Genomic DNA, 23,020 nt, shown 5'->3' on the forward strand with positions numbered 1-23,020 from the left:
GGGGGCAGTTGGTTCACATGGCAGGTTACCTAGAAGTATTTTTTGTATTTTGAGGATAAACTAGACCACCCAGAGGAAACCCACCCAAATACAGGGGGCATCCAAACTCCATGCAGATGTTTTCTGTGGAAAGAACTGAACCCAGAATAGATACAGTTGTCCTCAAAAGTTTGCATCCCCTTGGAGACTTGGTAATGTACAATATGTACCATTTAAAAAAAAAAAAGAACACGGGTGAGCAGGCAAAACGCATTTCTTTTATTTCTTATGGGATTCATATTCTGTAACTGAAGGTCATAACAGAATGGCACAACCCTAAAACAAAACATGGCAACAAGTAAACAAATGATGAAATGACCCCTGTTCAAAAGTCTGCATCCCCTTAGCTCTTAATACAGTGTATTATTGCCACCTTTAGCTTCAATGACAGCGTGCCGTTTTTTCAATGAGGCCCCCCAAATTCTTGCAGGTGGTAGAGCTGCCCATTCCTCTTGGCAAAATGCCTCCAGGTCATGAAAAGTCTTTGGTCGTCTTGCATGAACCACATGATCGTCAGGAGCCTGTGATTGCCACTCCTGAAACTTCACCTTTTCCTGAACCTTCACCCTTTACACTGGAGGGTCAACCTGGCCTTGTGCTTATGGTCATTGTCGTGCTAAAAAGTCCAAGAGCGTCCCATGCGCAGCTTTCCTGCAGAAGGATGCAAATTGTCTGGCAGTATTTTCTGATAACATGCTGCATTCATCTTGCCATCAATTTTCACAAGATTCCCCTGTGCCTTTAGAGCTCACACCCCCAAAACATCAGTGGGCCACCACCATGCTTCACAGTTGGGATGGTATTTTTGTCACTATAGGCCTATGTCTCCTCTCCAAACACAGCGCTTATATTTATGACCATAAAGCTCTAGTTTTGTCTTGTCATTCCAGATTACAGTGTGCCAGAAGCTGTGAGGCATGTCAAGGTGTCGCTGGCCATATTGTAACCAGGCTTTCTTGTGGCATTGGCGCAGTAAAGGCTTTTTTGGCAACTTTTTTTGTTCAAGTATCATCGGATTGTGCTCCTTGAAGCAACCACACCATTTTTTTTTCCAGAGCAGCCTGCATTTCTGCGGAGGTTGCCTGTGGGTTTTTCTTTGTATCCCAAACAACTCTTCTGGCAGTTGTGGCTGTGACCTTTCTTGGTCTACCTGACCTAGGCTTGGTATCAAGAGATCACAGAATTTTCCACTTCTTAAATCAGTGATTGAACTGATCGGCATTATTCAAGGCTCTGGATATGTTTTTATATCCTTTTGCATCTTTATAAAGTTCCATTACCTTGTTATGCAGGTCTTTTGATGGTTATTTTGGCTCCCCATGGGTCAGTATCTAGTCTGCTCAGTGCATTCATGTGAGAGCTAAATTGACTATACACAGACACTAATTGCAACGTTAAAATATATACCGTATTTATCGGCGTATACCACGCACTTTTTTGCCCTGAAATTCAGGGCAAAATCGTGGGTGCGCGATATACGCCGATACCCGCGCCGAGTTTGAATCACTGCGCCGACATATACCGAGCGCAGTACACTCGGGTATAGTCGGGCAGGCTTGGCTCCTCTCGCGTACAGGACGCACAGGACGTGACCGCGAGAGGAGCCGAGCCTGCCCGACTATACCCGAGTGTACTGTGCTCGGTATATGCCGGCGCAGTGGTTAAAACTCAGCGCGGGAGACGGGGATCGAGCGGGGAGGACACCACAGAAGGACGCTGGACCCGGCGAGGAGGACACCACCAAAGCCGCAGACAGATGCCGGACCCGACGAGGCCGTCGAAGGACGCCACGCAAGACACCAAAACTGTAAGTACTAAAACATTTTTTTTACAGGAATGCGGGTCCACTTTAGGGGTGCGCGCTATAAGCCAGAGCGCGCAATACCCCGATAAATACGGTACTTGTAGAAAATGAACCCTTTATTACCATTTTAATCTGTGTACGATACCTTGCGTGTCTGTACCAAGGCCACACATTCCAGGGTATGCAAACTTTGGATCAGGGCCATGTGGGCGATTTCTGTTATCATTAAGATTTGAAAAGAGACAAAACAACTATGTGATAATATATGGCTTCATCGTATCACTATATTTAAATAAAAGACAGTTTTTTGGCATGATTGGTCATATTTTCAATATCAAAGCCAAGATGTCTCAATTTCTGCCAGGATATGCAAACTTTTAAGCACAACTGTAAATAGAAAAGCATAATATCAATAAAAAAAAAAAGATGGGGTGACCGCATTGTCCTGCCAAACTTACAGTGAGGGGAATCGAGCCAGCAGGAACAGAGGATTTAAAGTGGTTGTAAAGGTGGAAGGTTATTTTTACCTTAAAGCGGAGTTCCACCCACATTTTTCACTCCACACCATGCAGCACTAATGTGCATCCTTAAAATTTATTGGCAATTTTTTTTTTTTTTCTGTTCACTCAACTGATTTATGCCTATATCCAATTTAAAGTGATACTAAAGGTTAATTTTTTTTTTTAAATAACAAACATGTCATACTTACCTCCACAGTTCAGTTCGTTTTGCACAGAGTGGCCCCCGATTGTCCTCTTCTGGGGTCCCACGGCGGCTCTTGAGGCTCCTCCCCGCAATAGATAACGCCCCTCTGGGAAGCTCCATCCTGAAGGGGTTACCTTGCGGGCGCGCTCTAGAGTCATTCACTCGGCGTCCATAGCCTCTTAGTGTATGACTCGGCCCTGCCCCCCGCGTCATTGGATTTGACTGACAACAGCGTGAGCCAATGGCTGCACTTCAATGAAGAGCCGAGAAGCCTAGGAGAGAGCAAAGTGAGATCATGCCCACGGAAATTCGGGGCTCAGGGTAAGTAAAACGGAGGCTCAGGGGGGCCGGACAGTGCAAGGTGATTTTTCACCTTAATGCATAGGATGCATTAACCGCTTCCATACCGGGCTTTTATACACACATCCATACCAGGCCTATTCTGGCACTTCTCTCCTACATGTACAAATCATATTTTTTTTGCTAGAAAATTACGCAGAACCCGCAAACATTATATATGTTTTTTTAGCAGACACCCTAGGGGATAAAACGACGGTCATTGAAACGTTTTATCTTGCACGGTATTTGCGCAATAATTTTTCAAACGCCTTTTTTTTGGAAAAGAATTGTTTCATGAATTAAAAAAATAACAAAACAGTAAAGTTAAGTTAGACCAATTTTTTTGTAAAATATGAAAGATGATGTTACCCCGAGTAAATGGATACCTAACATGTCACGCTTTAAAATTGCGCACACTCATGGAATGGCGCCAAACTTCGGTACTTAAAAATCTCCATAGGCAACGCTTTGAAATTTTTTACAGGTTACCAGTTTAGATTTACAGAGGAGATCTAGTGCTAGAATTGTTGCTGGCGCTCTAACGCACGCGGCGATACCTCACATATGTGGTTTAAACGGCGTTTACATATGTCGGCGGGACTTGCGTGTGCGTTCGCTTCTGCGCGCGAGCTACTGGGGACAGGGGCGTTAAAATTTTTTTTTTTTTTTTACATATTTATTTATTTTTTTACACTTTATTTTACTTTTTTTTTTATTATCACTTATTCATATTACAAGGAATGTAAACATCCCTTGTAATAGGAATGGTTTGTCACAGGTACTCTTTATGGAGAGATGCAGGGTCAATAAGACCCCACATCTCTCCTCCTGGCTGGAAAGCATGAAATCGGTGAAAAAAAATTAACCGATCTAATGATCAGTGTTGCTTAGCAGCCGCAATTGCGGCTTTGTTTACTTACGGGGACCCGGGCGTGACGTCATCACATCGCGCCCGGGTCCTCCGACGGTCATAGAGATGACTGGTGACCATCTGGTCACCAGTCATCTCTATGCTTCCTGCCAGCGCCGGACGATTCGTTCTCCGGGCCCCCGATGGCACGGGAGAGCCCGGAGAAGCACCGGATGGCGGCGGGAGGGGGGGATGTCTCCTCCCACCGCCTGTAAGAACGATCTAGCGGTGGAACCGCCGCTATGATCGTTCTTACGTTGTGCAGAATCGCCGGCAGAAGAGAAGGATATCTGAATGATGCCTCTAGCTGCAGGCATCATTCAGATATCCCCCCACAAAGCCCAGGACGTCATATGACATCCACCCGGATCGTTAGAGGTCCTTTGTGGACGTCATTTTACAATGGGCTGGTATGGATGTGGTTCAGGTGAAAAAAACACGAGGGTCTACAACCCCTTTCACTTCCTCCTTTAGGGGCCACGGCGCGGTAAGTCATTTCCAACTTTGCATTGGCTCCTGGGAGATCTTGGTCAGCTTGACATGGCACGGCTCCCGTAGCATTTAACATTGGCGTCTATGGGAAATCTTGGTCAGCTTGACATGGCACTGCTTCAGTGCATGTCAAGCTGACCAAGATTTTCCATAGAAGCCAATGTTAAATATTACTGGAGTCATGCCATATCAAGCTGACCAAAATTGCATCGCACTGCACATGCGCAAAATCAGCAGGTGCATGCTGGGTAGCCAGCATTCACAGAATCCAGTAAGGACACTGTGGCTTCTGATGCCCACACTGGCGATGGCTGCGCTGTGCAGGAACTTCACAAAGTAAGACAATAATGCTGCAAAAATAGAAAACTGGGCATAGTTTACAGCATACCTTTGTGAGATTGCACAAGTATTTAGGGGTATTTTTATCTTAAAAGTCATATTTTGGCCTGAACTCCACTTTAATAAATTCTCTGCATTAAGGTAAAAAAACGTTATTTGTGTTCCCCCCCACCCTCCAAATACTTACCTGAACCCAATCTCAATCCAGCAATGTGCACAAGAGCAGTGTCTCTCTTCTCTTTCTTGTCACAGGACAAGGAGGCAGCAGCAGGAGATATTAGCTCCTGCTGCTGTCAATCACAGGCTATGAGGAGAGAGCGGGAGAGGGGCCAAGCTGAGCTTTGTGTGTCAACGGACACAGAGAACCCGGCTCATGATTATCCCAGCAGGAGTGCCCTTATAGCAAGCGCTTTGTTATGGGGACACTCAGAATGGCAAGGAGCCCCAATGCCAGCATGAGACCCCAGAAGAGGATGATCGGGGCTGCTCTGTGCAAAACCCCCACATAGAGCGGTGAAGTATGAAATATTTGTTACTTAGAAAAAAAACAATTGCAGTAGGGTTAATAGCTCATTTTGTTCAGGGGAGAGGGGAAACCATTTGACTTTACTGGATTCTCCACTTCCCCATGATCCGGTGATGAACCGTCCCAAGGTGTCCTCATGTCCAGAGCAGATCGATCAGAACCCTAGAACACGTGGGTGCAGAAGCTGCAGGGAGGAGCGAGGGATCAGATATATAAACCACCTTTTATTTTTTATCAATAAAAGCTGGCCATACCTGGATCGAACTTTGGTTACCTCTTAAATTGGCCGAATTACAACACATGTATGTGCAGGCTTGATGTACAGAAGTCGGTTCATCGATCCGCACCGCCATCAGAATACAAAGGCCTGGGATTGTCCATTGTTATTACCCTTTTGGTCTACTATTCATAAACACATATCGGACAGTCTGGGTACAGATCTTCCTCTCTCACCTAAGCACTTTTTGCTCCACATCCCCCCATCCCTCTCTCTCGCTATAAATGGAACGCTCTCCCCCCACATTCTCAATGCTGCGAAACGCCTCATACCAATCCACTGGAGAAGTTAGCGCATCCCGAGCGAGCAGAACTGGGTTGGGAAGGTGATGGAGATCTTGGAGACGAAAGAATGGATTACCACCTGCAGGGGCACCCGAGAACACTTCGGGCTAGATTCACATACCTTTAGGCGGGTGTAGCGTATCTCCTATACGCTACACCGCCATAACTTTGAGAGGCGAGTATGGTATTCTCAAAGATTTTGCGCCCGAAGTTACGGCGGCGTAGCGTATTAGGGCCGGCGTAATGCCCGCCTAATTCAAATGTTGAAGCTGTGGGCGTGTTTTATGTATATTAAGCGTGACCCCACGTAAATGATGTTTCAATCGAACGGCGCATGCGCCGTCCGTGGACGTATCCCAGTGCGCATTGCTCCAAATGACGTTGGCATACTGAACCAGCATGGCTACCACAGCATCTTGCAGCGGCATGCTATTCCATCCGGTTTGCGTTTAGTTGGACCATCATTTATTTTTCAACAGGACAATGACCCCAAACACACCTCCAGGCTGTGTAAGGGCTATTTGCCCAAGAAGGAGAGTGATGGGGTGCTGCGCCAAGTGACTACCCCTTGAAGCTCATCAAGAGAATGCCAAGAGTGTGCCAAGCAGTAATCAAAGCAAAAGGTGGCTACTTTGAAGAACCTAGAATATGAAATATATTTTCAGTTGTTTCACACGTTTTTGTTATGTATAATTCCACATGTGTTAATTCATAGTTTTGATGCATTCAGTGTGAATCTACAATTTTCATAGTCATGAAAATAAAGAAAACTCTTTGAATGTGAAGGTGTGTCCAAACTTTTGGTCTGTACTGTATAATATATATATATATATATATATATATCTATGGAAGACGAATACAAAGGCTCGGTAGAGAATTCCCCCATCCAATTGCTAGTTGAAAAAAAATAAAAAAAAAAGACTTGTGCGTGGGCTGGTTAACCCTTGCAGTGCAAGCATAGCCTTGACATAGGGTTGCGCTTTAAAAATAAAATAAAAAATAGGAGCTTTAAAACAATTCCACTCCAAAAACTAAATGATTGTGTCTGGAATCAGCCTTTAACTGAAGATGTAATCAAGCATCCAGTTTATGTGGAAAGCTTAGAAGAAAAACGATAACCACACGACTACTCCCCCCCAAACATCAGAAACAACCAGTGCAGCTGAGAGGAGCAATGCTGCGAAGTGGCCAGCAGGAGGCAGCACTTACCTGCGACTTGAAAGCAGTAAACATTAAATTCAAGCAGCAAGACAGATAAGCCAAAAGACATGACATTAATAAGCACATAAAGAAGATGAAACTGGAATAGAGGTTTACTCACATTGTACCAGCTCTGGCTCTTCTGTAAAGAGAAAGAAAAACATGTTAACATCTCTTCCTTTTCATTAAAGATACTAACATCATAAGGATTACAGAAAAGAACAAGGATTATAGAAAAACTAGGTCATATAGAAATACCACTGCATGAAAATGTTATTACAGACATCATCACATTGTAAAAAAGGCACAGCGACTGCTGGACTGCATCTTCCATTATACTCGGTGCCATCGTCACATTGGAAGGTCAGCGCTCCGATATAGAGAATGACATTCGTGAATGAAGATAATGCGATAAAATAAGTGTTTACATCCCCATTACATTTGTAGTCCTCTACACTGTAACAAGATGAAAAGTGGAAGTGTAATACCGCGCTGTCCCTTTAAATGATGAACAGCAGCTAGCACAGCAAATAGACAGTTACAAAGATAATAATATAAAAATAAAAGGTGCAGCGCTAGAAACACATCTCAAAAGGAACCAAGACAATGTTGTGAATCCCACAACTCAATAATAAGAAATGTGGGAATCTTTGATTAACCATCATATTACTGGGCACTTAAACCCCCTTCGTGCCCAGACCAATTTTCAGCTTTCAGCGCTGACGCATTTTGAATGACAATTGCGCGGTCATACAACACTGTACATTATATTTTTTATAATTTTTTTCCCACAAATAGAGCTTTCTTTTGGTGGTATTTGATCACCTCTGCGATTTTTATTTTTTGCGCTATAAACAAAAAAAGACCACAATATTTTTTACTTTTTGTTATAATAAAATCCCAACTTTTTAAAAAAAAAAATGTCCTCGGTTTAGGCCGATACGTATTCTTCTACATATTTTTGTTAAAAAAAAAAAAAAAAATCGCAATAAGCGTATATTGATTGGTTTGCGCAAAAGTTATAGCGCCTACAAAATAGGGAATAGATTTATTATTTTTTTTTTTTACTAGTAATGGCGGCGATCTGCGATATTTTTGTCAGGACTGCGATATTGCGACGGACATATCGAACACTTTTGACACAATTTTGGGACCATTCAAATTTATACAGCGATCAGTGCTATAAAAATGCACTAATTACTGTACAAATGTGACTGGCAGTGAAGGGGTTAACACTAGGGGGTGAGGAAGGGGTTAAATGTGTATCCTGGGTGTGTTCTAACTGTGTGGGGGAAGGGGACTGACTGGGGGAGGTGACCGATCAGTGTCCCTATGTACAAGGGACACAGATCGGTCTCCTCTCTCCCTGACAGGACGTGGAGCTCTGTGTTTATACACAGAGCTTCACGTCCCTGCTGTCACCGCTGATCGCAGGTACCTGGCGGACATCGCGGCCACCAGGCACGCGCATCCGCTTCCCAGCGATGCGCCGGGCACAGTGTTTACCCGCTGCGTGCCCCCAGCGGCGCGCACGGGGAATGTAAACAACAGGACGTCCAGGGACGCCCACCCGGCACTTGAGCCGCGCTGTGGACCTCTTTCGTCTATAGCGCGGGTCTCAAGTGGTTAAATATGTTCACAGTGACGATACATCAATAATGGAAAACAAATAAACGTGAAATCCATAAGTTGTAGAAACCCATAGTGTAGTGAGTCCAAAAATGTAATGAATAAAAGCCAAATGTTCGTAACATTCTCCTGACATCAAGAGTGAAAACTGGTGAAGAAAGTTTTACAAGTAGATAATCCACCACCAATTAGATGAAGGCTTACCAGAATGTTTGAACCCAAAAGGGCGTACAACAGGCTTGTGGTGGTGTACACTAAAGATGAAGGCTTCAAATCTGGCGACCTTTGATAAATGGATCAGGTAATCCCACAAGTCTTCAAATGGCTCTCAAGGGTAGCACTAGCAACATTTAAGAAGATAAACAGCGCTTTTGGTACATGTATAATGGCAGCAGTGGAGCCCATTTCCACGCGTTTCGTCTAACTAGACATCTGGGAGGAGGATTTCTAGTTAGACGAAACGCGTTACTATTGAGTGTGAGATTCACAACATTGTCTTAGTTCATTTTCAGATGTGTTTCTAGCGCTGCATTTTTATCTACACTAATCTACAGATGAGTAATAGAATAAAAAAGATGGGGTAATGTCAGCAGCTTCACGTTTGCTCCGTCTTTATATTACAACTTTGACGAAGATCGGATCTTATTCAGTGTCTACTTCTAGAAATCTGATTGATTCTTTAAAGTTGGCCATACACTAATGAAGTTTCGTTCAAAAATTGTAATTCTAAAAACATTTGTTCAGTTTTCTAAATCGGTAGTGGGGTCAAACGGACGTTCATTTCAGCCACAGCACTGAGAAGATTACAAAGAGCAGGATGGAAAGGTTTTCTCAAATGAACACATTTCTAACAGTGAATGAGGTTTTCGTACGAGAAGCGAGTCATTCCAAAACCGAATGTTAAAAGCAAAAGAAATGTTGGAAGTACTTTTGAACAACATTCAGCCGGTCATTACATTTACAAAGAATAGTACAAATGTTTATACAAATTATGTCCCTTCATTGGCATCAGTGGGGGGGGGGGGGGGGATTATGTCCCTTCATTGGCATCAGTGGGGGGGGGGGGAAATTATGTCCCTTCATTGGTATCAGTGGGGGGGGGGGGGATTATGTCCCTTCATTGGTATCAGTGGGAGGGGGGAATTATGTCCCTTCATTGGTATCAGTGGGGGATTATGTCCCTTCATTGGTATCAGTGGGGGGGGGGGATTATGTCCCTTCATTGGTATCAGTGGGGGGGGGGGAATTATGTCCCTTCATTGGTATCAGTGGGGGGGGGGAATTATGTCCCTTCATTGGTGTCAGTGGGGGGGGGGGGGGGGATATGTCCCCTCATTGGTATCAGTGGGGGGGAATTATGGCTCTTCATTGGTGTCATTGGGGGGGAATTTTGGGCCAGATTCACAAAGGGCGGCGTAACGGATCGTAGATACGTTACACCGCCGCAATTTTTCATCGCAAGTGCCTGATTCACCAAGCACTTGCGATGAAAACTACGCCGGTGGCCTCCGGCGCAAGGCGGGCCAATTTAAATGGGCGTGTGCCATTTAAATTAGGCACGCTCCCGCGCCGGACCTATTGCGCATGCTCCGTTTCTTAACTCCTGCTGTGCTTTGCGCGCCGTGACGTAATTTTTTTAACGGCGACGAGCGTAGCGTAATTCCGTATTCCCGGACGGCTTATGCAAATGACGTTATTTTTAAAATTTCGACGCGGGAACGACGGCCATACTTTACACAGCAATCGTATTGCTGTGTAAAGTTAAGGCACCAAAAAAAACGACTAACTTTGCTACGGGAAACTAGACTAGCGGCGACGTAGCGAATGCGAAAAACCGTTGGGGATCGCCGTAACTCCTAATTTGCATACCTGACACTGGTTTACGACGCAAACTCCTCCCAGCGGCGGCCGCGGTATTGCATCTTAAGATCTGACAGTGTAAAACAATTACACCTGTCGGATCTTATGGCTATCTATGCGTAACTGATTCTATGAATCCGCCGCATAGATAGAAACAGAGATACGCCGTCGTATCTCATTTGTGAATCTGGCCCTATGTCCCTTCATTGGTGTCAGTGGGGGGAATTATGTCCCTTCATTGGTATCATTGCGCGGTCATACAACACTGTACATTATATTTTTTATAATTTTTTTCCCACAAATAGAGCTTTCTTTTGGTGGTATTTGATCACCTCTGCGATTTTTATTTTTTGCGCTATAAACAAAAAAAGACCACAATATTTTTTACTTTTTGTTATAATAAAATCCCAACTTTTTTAAAAAAAAAATGTCCTCGGTTTAGGCCGATACGTATTCTTCTACATATTTTTGTTAAAAAAAAAAATAAAAATCGCAATAAGCGTATATTGATTGGTTTGCGCAAAAGTTATAGCGCCTACAAAATAGGGAATAGATTTATTATTTATTTTTTTTACTAGTAATGGCGGCGATCTGCGATATTTTTGTCAGGACTGCGATATTGCGACGGACATATCGAACACTTTTGACACAATTTTGGGACCATTCAAATTTATACAGCGATCAGTGCTATAAAAATGCACTAATTACTGTACAAATGTGACTGGCAGTGAAGGGGTTAACACTAGGGGGTGAGGAAGGGGTTAAATGTGTATCCTGGGTGTGTTCTAACTGTGTGGGGGAAGGGGACTGACTGGGGGAGGTGACCGATCAGTGTCCCTATGTACAAGGGACACAGATCGGTCTCCTCTCTCCCTGACAGGACGTGGAGCTCTGTGTTTATACACAGAGCTTCACGTCCCTGCTGTCACCGCTGATCGCAGGTACCTGGCGGACATCGCGGCCACCAGGCACGCGCATCCGCTTCCCAGCGATGCGCCGGGCACAGTGTTTACCCGCTGCGTGCCCCCAGCGGCGCGCACGGGGAATGTAAACAACAGGACGTCCAGGGACGCCCACCCGGCACTTGAGCCGCGCTGTGGACCTCTTTCGTCTATAGCGCGGGTCTCAAGTGGTTAAATATGTTCACAGTGACGATACATCAATAATGGAAAACAAATAAACGTGAAATCCATAAGTTGTAGAAACCCATAGTGTAGTGAGTCCAAAAATGTAATGAATAAAAGCCAAATGTTCGTAACATTCTCCTGACATCAAGAGTGAAAACTGGTGAAGAAAGTTTTACAAGTAGATAATCCACCACCAATTAGATGAAGGCTTACCAGAATGTTTGAACCCAAAAGGGCGTACAACAGGCTTGTGGTGGTGTACACTAAAGATGAAGGCTTCAAATCTGGCGACCTTTGATAAATGGATCAGGTAATCCCACAAGTCTTCAAATGGCTCTCAAGGGTAGCACTAGCAACATTTAAGAAGATAAACAGCGCTTTTGGTACATGTATAATGGCAGCAGTGGAGCCCATTTCCACGCGTTTCGTCTAACTAGACATCTGGGAGGAGGATTTCTAGTTAGACGAAACGCGTTACTATTGAGTGTGAGATTCACAACATTGTCTTAGTTCATTTTCAGATGTGTTTCTAGCGCTGCATTTTTATCTACACTAATCTACAGATGAGTAATAGAATAAAAAAGATGGGGTAATGTCAGCAGCTTCACGTTTGCTCCGTCTTTATATTACAACTTTGACGAAGATCGGATCTTATTCAGTGTCTACTTCTAGAAATCTGATTGATTCTTTAAAGTTGGCCATACACTAATGAAGTTTCGTTCAAAAATTGTAATTCTAAAAACATTTGTTCAGTTTTCTAAATCGGTAGTGGGGTCAAACGGACGTTCATTTCAGCCACAGCACTGAGAAGATTACAAAGAGCAGGATGGAAAGGTTTTCTCAAATGAACACATTTCTAACAGTGAATGAGGTTTTTGTACGAGAAGCGAGTCATTCCAAAACCGAATGTTAAAAGCAAAAGAAATGTTGGAAGTACTTTTGAACAACATTCAGCCGGTCATTACATTTACAAAGAATAGTACAAATGTTTATACAAATTATGTCCCTTCATTGGCATCAGTGGGGGGGGGGGGGGGATTATGTCCCTTCATTGGCATCAGTGGGGGGGGGGGGGAAATTATGTCCCTTCATTGGTATCAGTGGGGGGGGGGGGGATTATGTCCCTTCATTGGTATCAGTGGGGGGGGGGATTATGTCCCTTCATTGGTATCAGTGGGGGATTATGTCCCTTCATTGGTATCAGTGGGGGGGGGGGATTATGTCCCTTCATTGGTATCAGTGGGGGGGGGGGGATTATGTCCCTTCATTGGTATCAGTGGGGGGGGGGGAATTATGTCCCTTCATTGGTGTCAGTGGGGGGGGGGGGGGATATGTCCCCTCATTGGTATCAGTGGGGGGGAATTATGGCTCTTCATTGGTGTCATTGGGGGGGAATTTTGGGCCAGATTCACAAAGGGCGGCGTAACGGATCGTAGATACGTTACACCGCCGCAATTTTTCATCGCAAGTGCCTGATTCACCAAGCACTTGCGATGAAAACTACGCCGGTGGCCTCCGGCGCAAGGCGGGCCAATTTAAATGGGCGTGTGCCATTTAAATTAGGCACGCTCCCGCGCCGGACCTATTGCGCATGCTCCGTTTCTTAACTCCTGCTGTGCTTTGCGCGCCGTGACGTAATTTTTTTAACGGCGACGAGCGTAGCGTAATTCCGTATTCCCGGACGGCTTATGCAAATGACGTTATTTTTAAAATTTCGACGCGGGAACGACGGCCATACTTTACACAGCAATACGATTGCTGTGTAAAGTTAAGGCACCAAAAAAAACGACTAACTTTGCTACGGGAAACTAGACTAGCGGCGACGTAGCGAATGCGAAAAACCGTTGGGGATCGCCGTAACTCCTAATTTGCATACCTGACACTGGTTTACGACGCAAACTCCTCCCAGCGGCGGCCGCGGTATTGCATCTTAAGATCTGACAGTGTAAAACAATTACACCTGTCGGATCTTATGGCTATCTATGCGTAACTGATTCTATGAATCCGCCGCATAGATAGAAACAGAGATACGCCGTCGTATCTCATTTGTGAATCTGGCCCTATGTCCCTTCATTGGTGTCAGTGGGGGGAATTATGTCCCTTCATTGGTATCAGTGGGGGGAATTATGTCCCTTCATTGGTGTCAGTGGGGGGAATTATGTCCCTTCATTGGTATCAGTGGGGGGAATTATGTCCCTTCATTGGTATCAGTGGGGGGAATTATGTCCCTTCATTGGTATCAGTGGGGGGAATTATGTCCCTTCATTGGTATCAGTGGGGAGAGTTATGTCTCTTCATTGGTGTCAGTGGGGGGGAAATATGTCCCCTCATTGGTACCAGTGGGGGGAATTATGTCTCTTCATTGGTGTCATTGGGAGGAATTATGTCCCTTCATTGGTGTCATTGGGAGGAATTATGTCCCTTCATTGGTGTCAGTGGGAGGAATTATGTCCCTTCATTGGTGTCAGTGGGAGGAATTATGTCCCATTGTTGGTATCAGTGGATGAGAATAGTGCCCCAAGGGCCAGATAAAAGCATGCAAAGATCGCATCTGGCCCCTGGGCCGCAGTTTAGAGACCACTGCTTTAACTTATAATGTAATAAAAGTACATTTATTTGGATAAAGAAGGGTGCATATATCCTTTCGGGGAGATTTGCCTACACTTCCTGTCCTGGGGACACAACAGGAAATAAGAGGAACGCTCTACAAAGTGAGGGACAGTTGTCACCAGAACAAGTACCATTATTGGAAAATTTAACCAAACTTTTTGTTCAAGAAAATATCCGACTTTGCCATCACCTTCTGTCTCACCGACAATGGTCAACAGGACAAAGAAAGAGGGAGAGTCTACCCAACAGGCACATAGACCCAAACAAAAATCTGACAGAGGTGTAAACCCTATTAAACGCGTTTCAAAACTAAAACATACATTTTGCCTTTACATAGACTTTACCAGTTAATCAGCTCTGAACATCGGATGATCTATTATCTAGACACGTATAATTGTGGTGCTCCAAATGCAAATGAGGACGCCGTGATTAATAAGTAGGTTAGGCGCACAGATACTGCTAGAGTAACAAGCTCCCAAGTCATGCAATAGAAATCCAACAAACTCAATGCTATCCCCCCCTCCCCGGTTGGTCTGGAAATGTACTTGGACTGGTCAGTGTGGGGTTAATGTTTACAATGGAGGTTCTGAAATAGAACAACGACGATGTGATCAGAAATGGCTGAGTGTGGCGATTTCAGAGAACTCGGCTCCACATCACGGGGCGCCTGTTCCTGAGGCTGTAATTAGGATGGCGCAGCGCTGGAACTGCACGGGGTGCACGCTGTCACTGCATCTCACATAGAGGAGAAGAGAGCGGATCCCATACACCGAGCTCGCTCTACACCAGATATGCTCACGGGGATGACAACAGAAGCCATTTATAGATTTATACCATTCCAAAGAACTGAACCCCCCCCCCCCCCGGCCAATATTTATTTAGACTAGTCTGTAAATTCAAATACAGCAATACCTTGGATTACGAGTATAATTTGTTCCAAAAGAATGCTTGTAATCCAAAGCACTCGTATATCCAAGTGAGTTTCCCCATAGGAAATAATGGAAACTCAGATAATCCGTTCCACAGCCATTGCTTGTCTATGCAGTACTGCATGTGGCCAGAGGTGGGGGGGGGCGCCAAAGACGTTTTGAGACCACTCAGAGACACTTGGGAACCGAGTGTCTCCAAGCATCTCAGAGTGTCTCCGAGCATTCACTGGCGCACCCACCCCCCTTTGCCAAATGCGGTACTGCACACCCCAGAGGCTTGGATCCTGCTAGTCTTGCGAGACAACGCTCGCAAAGCGAGTCAGAATTTTTTCTTAAAAAACAGCTCGTATTGCGAAACGCTTGTAAACCGCATTACTCGCCATTAGAGGTTCCACTGTATGAAATAATAAATTTCATACAGTGGAGGCATTTAGCGGGCAGGAAAAATGCAGCTGAACCATGCATTTGTGCAACCCCCCCCCCCCCCCCCCAACCATGAAGCCCAAGTTTGGTTTCACACGGGCAGTGTCTGTAATGCGCATCCAGGGGATCTCTCTGCTGAGCAGGCGGCTGACAGGTCCGTATCCGCTCCGCTATGTCGAATAGACACAGCTCCGTTGGGGCTGCCAGATGGCAACGTAGTTCCTGTCCATATCCAGCCGACTGTCATCTGATCCCCTGGACAGATGGGGAATGGATACCGCTCTGAGACCGCCACTCCATAGAGGACAATGCAGGGCCCATTTATGTCCACCTGATGGACTGACAGGCAGATCGGATCGGACAGCCTGTGTGAAACCAGCCTCAAGGATAAATACCACATTCATTTTTTATCAAACGGCATGGGAATCAGACCTAGAGGAGATAATGGAGGAGGAGGTGTAGACGAAATGGTCAACCATGGTGCACAAGGGCATACTCTGCCACACCTCATTGGTGGAGAAAAATTACAAAGCGCTATCGCGTTGGTACCTTGTTCCTACAACACTACCAGAATTATACCCTGATACTTCATCCCTATGCAGAATTATACCCCGATACTTCATCCCTATGTAGAATTATACCATGATACTTCATCCCTATGCTTTCAGGATTTCAGACATGGAGGAGATCTGTATCATGTCTGGTGGTCTTGCCCGAAGGTCCGACGTTTCTGGATCAGGATGTTCAGCCTGATCTATTCAGTGATGGGACAAAATATACCCAGAGGAGCCAAAACGCGTCTGTTCACTAATCTGCCGGAGGAGATCACCAGACATCTACGAACGCTCATATTTTTCATTATTTTAGCGGCTAACTATAGCAGGTGCAGGGAAATCACCTGTAATCAATGTTACCAAAATATCCTGGATTATGATCAATGAAAAACTGGCTAGTATATAACAAGATAAGCAAGCAAGGTTTGAAAAAGTGTAGAATCCCCGGATTGCTCATCTCCAGGCTCCCTAACTGCTGGGCTATTTTTTTTTGGGGGGGGGGGCGTGTCGAGGGGACCCACCCTACTCTCTTCGGATTCTTTTTGTGTATGTGGGATTGTATTTTTTTTTTTTTTTTTTTGGTTGAACTTGGACTTTTTTTTCTTTTTCAACCTAACTATGTAAACTTTTTTTATTTATTTTTCACTTTTCTTGCTATTGGTTCTATTATACTATAATAAAGATATTTGATAGGATGCTGCCGGGGCAGAGTAAAGTCTCCCCAATAATGCTTTTTATTTTTTTTATGTTTTGTTTATTTTTAATTGGTCATGGTCACCGATCATATTGGATAATGCATCCTTGCCTTAACTTAATTTTCTGATGAATATTTGAGCATAAACTTCTGTATGATGTTTAAAGAAAATTGTAATAGAAATAAAAAATAACTCATGTTGAATTATTCCAAAAGTAGTCAATTCACAAAAAATAAAATAAAAAAGTGTGTTAAATGTGTTCTGCAATATTTAGCACCCAAACCCAAGTGTTGTTATATGGTTTAATTGCAAGTTTTTTTTTTCACGGGCTAAGACTGCGCCAGAGGAAGATTGTTCTACGAATGAAAGCACATATATTGTGGAACTATGAAATCATCATTAGGGCCCAGTCTCCTCTCTGAAGTGGTTTATGCCTTTGCACATTGTTAAGGCCAGCTTCTTTTCCGTGAATTCTTAGCACGGAGGTGTCACGTTTACACCGTTCTAGGTACCCTTCACACATGCAGTGACTGGTGTTTCTCTACACTGGAAGTGCGCCAGTCACCACTATGGCACATGGAAAGCAATTGTTTTGTATGTGCCCTGTTCACACTGCAGCCCAGAGGGATGGTGCAGTAAGCTGCAATGAGATGCATACATGCTGCATTTGATCGCAGCGCACAGGAAGTCGCTGCATGTCACCCCGCAGCAGTGTAACACACCCCACCACTGTGTCACTTTGTGCACTTCAAATAAAGCTGACAAAAAAAATAAAAAAGGCAACTGTGTGATGTGAACACACATCACACCACCCCCTCACTGAAGCCACACATGACATCCACCTGCATACTAAATCACTCCGGTTTGGGCTCCATTCACATTTGCATGTGCCGTGATCGCACACATTTTGGCATGTGTTCACAAACCATGGCAAAAGTACACACCGCACTTGCAGTGCCACAGTACCCCAAACTTGCATACGACAAATGCGGTAAACCATGGGTTAAATAAAGCACCAAGCTCTACATCCAAAAAAGGAGCTTCTTTGGCACATTTGTCACACAATAGGACTGCCCATTTAAATAAATGGGCTGCCCGATGCGTGTCACGTGAAAACGTACAAAAAAAAAATGTGATCATGCAACAGAGCAGTATGAATAGGGACTTTGTGTGCAGGCAGTGTGAATGGGGCCCTTAGTGTGCAGGCAGTGTGAATGGGGCCCTTAGTGTGCAGGCAGTGTGAATGGGGCCCTTAGTGTGCAGGCAGTGTGAATGGGGCCCTTAGTGTGCAGGCAGTGTGAATGGGGCCCTTAGTGTGCAGGCAGTGTGAATGTTCAAAAATTTAGCCGGGCTTGGATGTTTTTCTTCATAAGAAAAGGTTCCCGTCTTGCCCCTCTGCCCCATAGCCCAGACATATGAAGAATACGAGAGATTGTTGTCACATGTACCACACAGCCAGTACTTGCCAGATATCCCTGCATCACATTTATTCATCAATTTTGGAGGGATGTCCATTTCTTGGTAATGTCTCTGTTGTGCCATATTTTCTCCACTTGATGATGACTGTCTTCACTGTGTTCCATGGTCCATCGAATGCCTTGGAAATTCTTTTGTACCCTTCTCCTGACTGAAACCTCAAATGCCTTGGAAGCCCTCTGCGGTCCATGGCTTTTGCTGTAGGATGCGACTAAGAAAATGGCAGGAAAGACCTACTAGAACAGCTGAACTTTATTTGGGGTTAATCAGAGGAACTTTAAAGAATAGTAGGTGTCTACTGACTCCTATTTAACATGAGTTTGAATGCGATTGCTTAATCACAGCTACATCCCCAGTTATAAGAGGGTGTGCACACTTATGCAACCACATTTTTATTTTTACCCCCCCCCCATATCCTAAAAGATTTCATTTTGTATTTCAATTGAGTTGTACAGTTTATAGGTCCCATTAAAAGTTCTGAAATGATTTATCTTTGTCTCATTTTTTTACATCACAGAAACCTGACATTTTAACAGGGGTGTGTAGACTTTTTATATCCATTGTATGTGCACCCAATATTTACTAATATGTATTACCCATGGAATCCATAGAACAGACATACAATGACATAGTATGTAGTTCACAGTAACAACAATGAATCTATAGGAAGAAAGGGTCTGATGTTGATTATCTCAATCACGTGCAGTGCAGCTTATGGAACGATCGACATTCTCTGTGAAAACTTCTCACGAGGCTGAACAAAGTGAAGAAATACGAGTAATTACTGTTGTTAAATAATATTACACCTGTAGCGGCTGACACGCCGTTCTTTGAGAGTGAGAATATAGACGGATTAATCCGCTAAGACAGGAGATTGTACTGATAGAATTGTGTAATAATCACATTTAACCTTTTTAACATGTTCTATAAATATCTGAACTGAACCCAACCGGTGAATGGGATTGAGTAAGACAACCTGCTGACAGGGCACTGATATGGAAGAGTAAAATCTCTGTTCAAAGAATGACGATCGTACCACGAGGGGCACGCAGAGTGAACCCATTGTGAAACATTACTGACATACAGTGCAAGACCCGCCGCTGTGGGCGGTCACCTTGACCAGTACATGGCCATAGGTCAGAATACAAAGCTGGTTCACTACTAGGAATAGCACCATTTCCAGGATATCCACCCGAGTTCCCCAATTTGGCAGAGAGTCATTATCTATATTCAGTGAGAAGTCCAGGTATTGGGTCATAGTGACACCTACAATATATCTTCCGTTTTGTGTCACATACAGACAGACCCAGCTAGAAAAAGTTTTCGTCTTTAGTTATTTCTGTTTAAAAAGTGTCCAGGTCAGTCTATGCATAAAAAAGCCATGTAATGATGCTGGGAAGAGTTCCGAAAGGGCTTTTCATATTGCTTAGATAGGTATCCCAGATGAACATCCTTTTCCTAAACCCCACCCACCCACGCTATGGAGTTCCACTTTCCCCCACCCACGATATGATGTTACACTTTCCCGACCCACGCTATGGAGTCCCACTTTCCCCCACCCACGCTATGGAGTCCCACTTTCCCCCACCCACGCTATGATGTTCCACTTTCCCCCACCCACGCTATGGAGTCCCACTTCTCCCACCCACGCTATGGAGTCCCACTTTCCCCCACCCACGCTATGGAGTCCCACTTCTCCCACCCACGCTATGGAGTCCCACTTCTCCCACCCACGCTATGGAGTCCCACTTCTCCCACCCACGCTATGGAGTCCCACTTTCCCCCACCCACGCTATGGAGTCCCACTTCTCCCACCCACGCTATGGAGTCCCACTTTCCCCCACCCACGCTATGGAGTCCCACTTTCCCCCACCCACGCTATGGAGTCCCACTTTCCCCCACCCACGCTATGGAGTCCCACTTCTCCCACCCAAACATGGAGCCTCTCCTCTCCTCTCCCACCAAAAACATGGCATCCCACTTCCCCCACCCATACATGGAGCCTCTCCTCTCCCACCCAAACATGGAGCCGTACTTCCCCCACCTGAAATGCAGTCTCATTAACCTTGCTTCAAATGCCTACAAAGAAATCTGGGGTGTAGGAATTTGTGGTTTGAGTCAGAATAATACAACCACTGCAATCAATGGGGGGAGGGGGTGGTGCCCAAAGGACGAATTAAATAGCGCATTCATGTGCCTTGCCCGTTTACAATTTTTAGGTAATAACTACATTTTAAGAGAGTTGAACTTCTTACACATTTAAAATGTGCTACTGAAGTGAATGACAGTGGATAAAATATATTAATGTACGGGAAACCAATTTGTCTAGCAGTATAAACTATATAATAAATACTCAATCATTGGAATATAGAGCTATAAAGTTATACACAACTGTGGTCTCCCTATACACAGTCAGTTCCAACTACTATCAACAGCTCTGGGACTGGAGCTTCAATGGCAACACCTCAGCAGTAATGCCACCTAGTGGTTGGATTTGATTATATCATATTAGGGGAAAACACTCAACGCCTGTTTAAAAAGCCCAACTAAAACGGACAAAAATTATTAAAAAAATGTTTTATGAATGTAAACAGAAAAGAAAATCAGCTGTTAAATCTATGCTTTATGAGGCTTGAAAAAAATAATTCAAATACAGAAAATATACACCAGAGATAAAATTGTGACCACTCACCTAATATTGAGTAAGTCTCGCTTTTGCCACCAAAACAGCCCTGACCCGTAGAGACATGGACACCCCTAACCTTCTGAAGGTATGCTGTGGTATTTGGCACCAAGGTCCTTTAAAGTAGAAGTTCAGGCTAAAACTAAAATCTGTAAATCTACTGGCATCCACAATCAAAGACTAACCTTTCTGGCCCTGTAAAGAAGAAAATCGCTATACATATCTTTTCTGAAGCAGATCCAGTCTGATCCCACGCTGAGCTGTCAGCGGCAGCTTCTCTGTGGAGGTGGATGCAGAAGACACATCCAACAACGGAAGCCCCATAGTAATTCTACTATCACACTTGGGCGGTGCTGCGTTCGCTGTAAAGCGCCACTTTTCGGCCACTAGCAGGACGCTTTTAACCCCCGCTAGTGGGCAAAGAAGGGGTTAAAAGCGCCCGTGTTGCGGCGCTGCCCATTTATTTCAATGGGCAGTGCATTTTGGCAGCGGTGTATACAGCGATCCTGCGCCGCCCCAAAGATGCTGCTTGCAGGAATTTTTTTTTGCGTCCCGCAAGCGCACCGCCCCAGTGTAAAAGCATCCTGGTGCCATCTCTTACCCAGGTAAGTGACGCACACGCATCAGGCCATCCACATGATGTAAAGGAAATGGGATTCATCACACCAGACCATTGCTTCCATTGCTCCGTGCTCCAGTTCTGTTACTCACATGCCCATTTTTGGCACTTTTGGCTTTGGACACGGGTCAGCATGGACACCCAGACCGGTCTGCAGCTACACAGCACCATACACAACAAACTGCGATACTCCGTGTTCTGACACCTTTCTGTCATTCTGTCACAACCAGCATTCAGTTTTTCACCAATTTGAGCTCCAGTAGCTCTTCTATTGAATCGGATTACACAGGCCAGCCTTTGCTCTTCATGTGCATCAATGAGCCTCGACCACCCATGACTTTGCCACTTGTTGACCTTACAATTTGGCTTTTTATCAAAGTCACTCCAGGGCGGAGTCCCCTTTGTCAAGGTGCTTGCCAGCAAAAATTGGATCATGCTCTGCTGGGGTTTTTGCCATCCTCTGGATCAACTATAGAATTGGGTATATGGGATTGTATCATTTTTTTTTTATGGTTGAACTAGATGGACTTTGAGTCTTTTTTCAACCTATGTAACTATGACCTCACCTGCTGGAATGTCTGAATAATGCCTGTGTCTAAACTTATTATTATTGTGAAAGTAATATTGTGTTTTTACCTTTTCACTGATTTACAATACATACTACACAGAGTGTACATTCATTGGTGAGGCTATTCCCAGGAGCAGCTCTCTATTCATCTTCTATGCACTTTCCATTGGGGACCAATAGAAGGATGACACCTGCTGGATCCCTTGAGTAATGCCAGTGTTCTACTTTTTACATGCAAGTGCATTATTGTGTGTTCCTTCTCTTGCTTTAATTTATCTTTCATGCCTGTTGGAGAAACCCAATAAGATGACGTTTTTACAGACCCTATAGATTTTGAGCTAGATTCAGAAAACACTTACGCTGGCGTATCTACAGATACGCAGCGTAAGTGAACAGATGCGCCGTCGTATCTATGCGCCTTATTCTCAAGACCAGATATGCCTGAATTCTGGCCTCATCCGACGGACGCAAGTCTCCTACGCCGTCGGATCTTGGGCGCATATTTACGCTGGCCGCTAGGGGCGCTTCCATAGATTTACGCGTCAAATATGTAAATGAGCTACATACGCCGATTTACGAACGTACTTGCGCCCGTCGCAGTAAGCTACGCCGTTTACGCAAGTCATACGTCCGGCGTACAGTTACTCCTCATAAAGCAGGGGTAAGTCATGTTAGGGTATGGATGTCGGAACAGCCTTCGAATTTTACGTCGTTTACGTAAGTCGTACGTGAATGGGGCTGGGCGTAGGTTACGTTCACGTCCTTCGCATTGAGCCGGCGTATCTTAGGGAGTATATGCGACGTGATTCTGTGCATGCGCCCTTCGATCGGCCCTTCATTTACATGGGGTCACGGTTAATTTAAATGTAGCACGCCCACTACCTGCCTACTTTGAATTAGGCGGGCTTACGTCCAACCAAATTACGCTACGC

The 23,020-nt window shown here is 44.7% G+C and overlaps 1 protein-coding gene across 3 annotated transcripts in view; it reads right to left on the bottom strand.

Annotated features, from left to right (window-relative positions):
* Nucleotides 1-23,020, bottom strand: part of GRAMD1B (GRAM domain containing 1B) — a 309,236-nt gene that overhangs the window by 85,906 nt on the left and 200,310 nt on the right. For all 3 annotated transcript variants that reach the window (XM_040326384.1, XM_040326383.1, XM_040326385.1), the window contains one exon: nucleotides 7,037-7,057. In XM_040326384.1, coding sequence (XP_040182318.1) covers nucleotides 7,037-7,057 — 21 coding nt within the window. The remainder of the gene's footprint in view (nucleotides 1-7,036; nucleotides 7,058-23,020) is intronic.

The sequence above is a fragment of the Rana temporaria genome, chromosome 10 (genome assembly GCF_905171775.1).
Source record: "Rana temporaria chromosome 10, aRanTem1.1, whole genome shotgun sequence".
Taxonomy (NCBI): domain Eukaryota; kingdom Metazoa; phylum Chordata; class Amphibia; order Anura; family Ranidae; genus Rana; species Rana temporaria.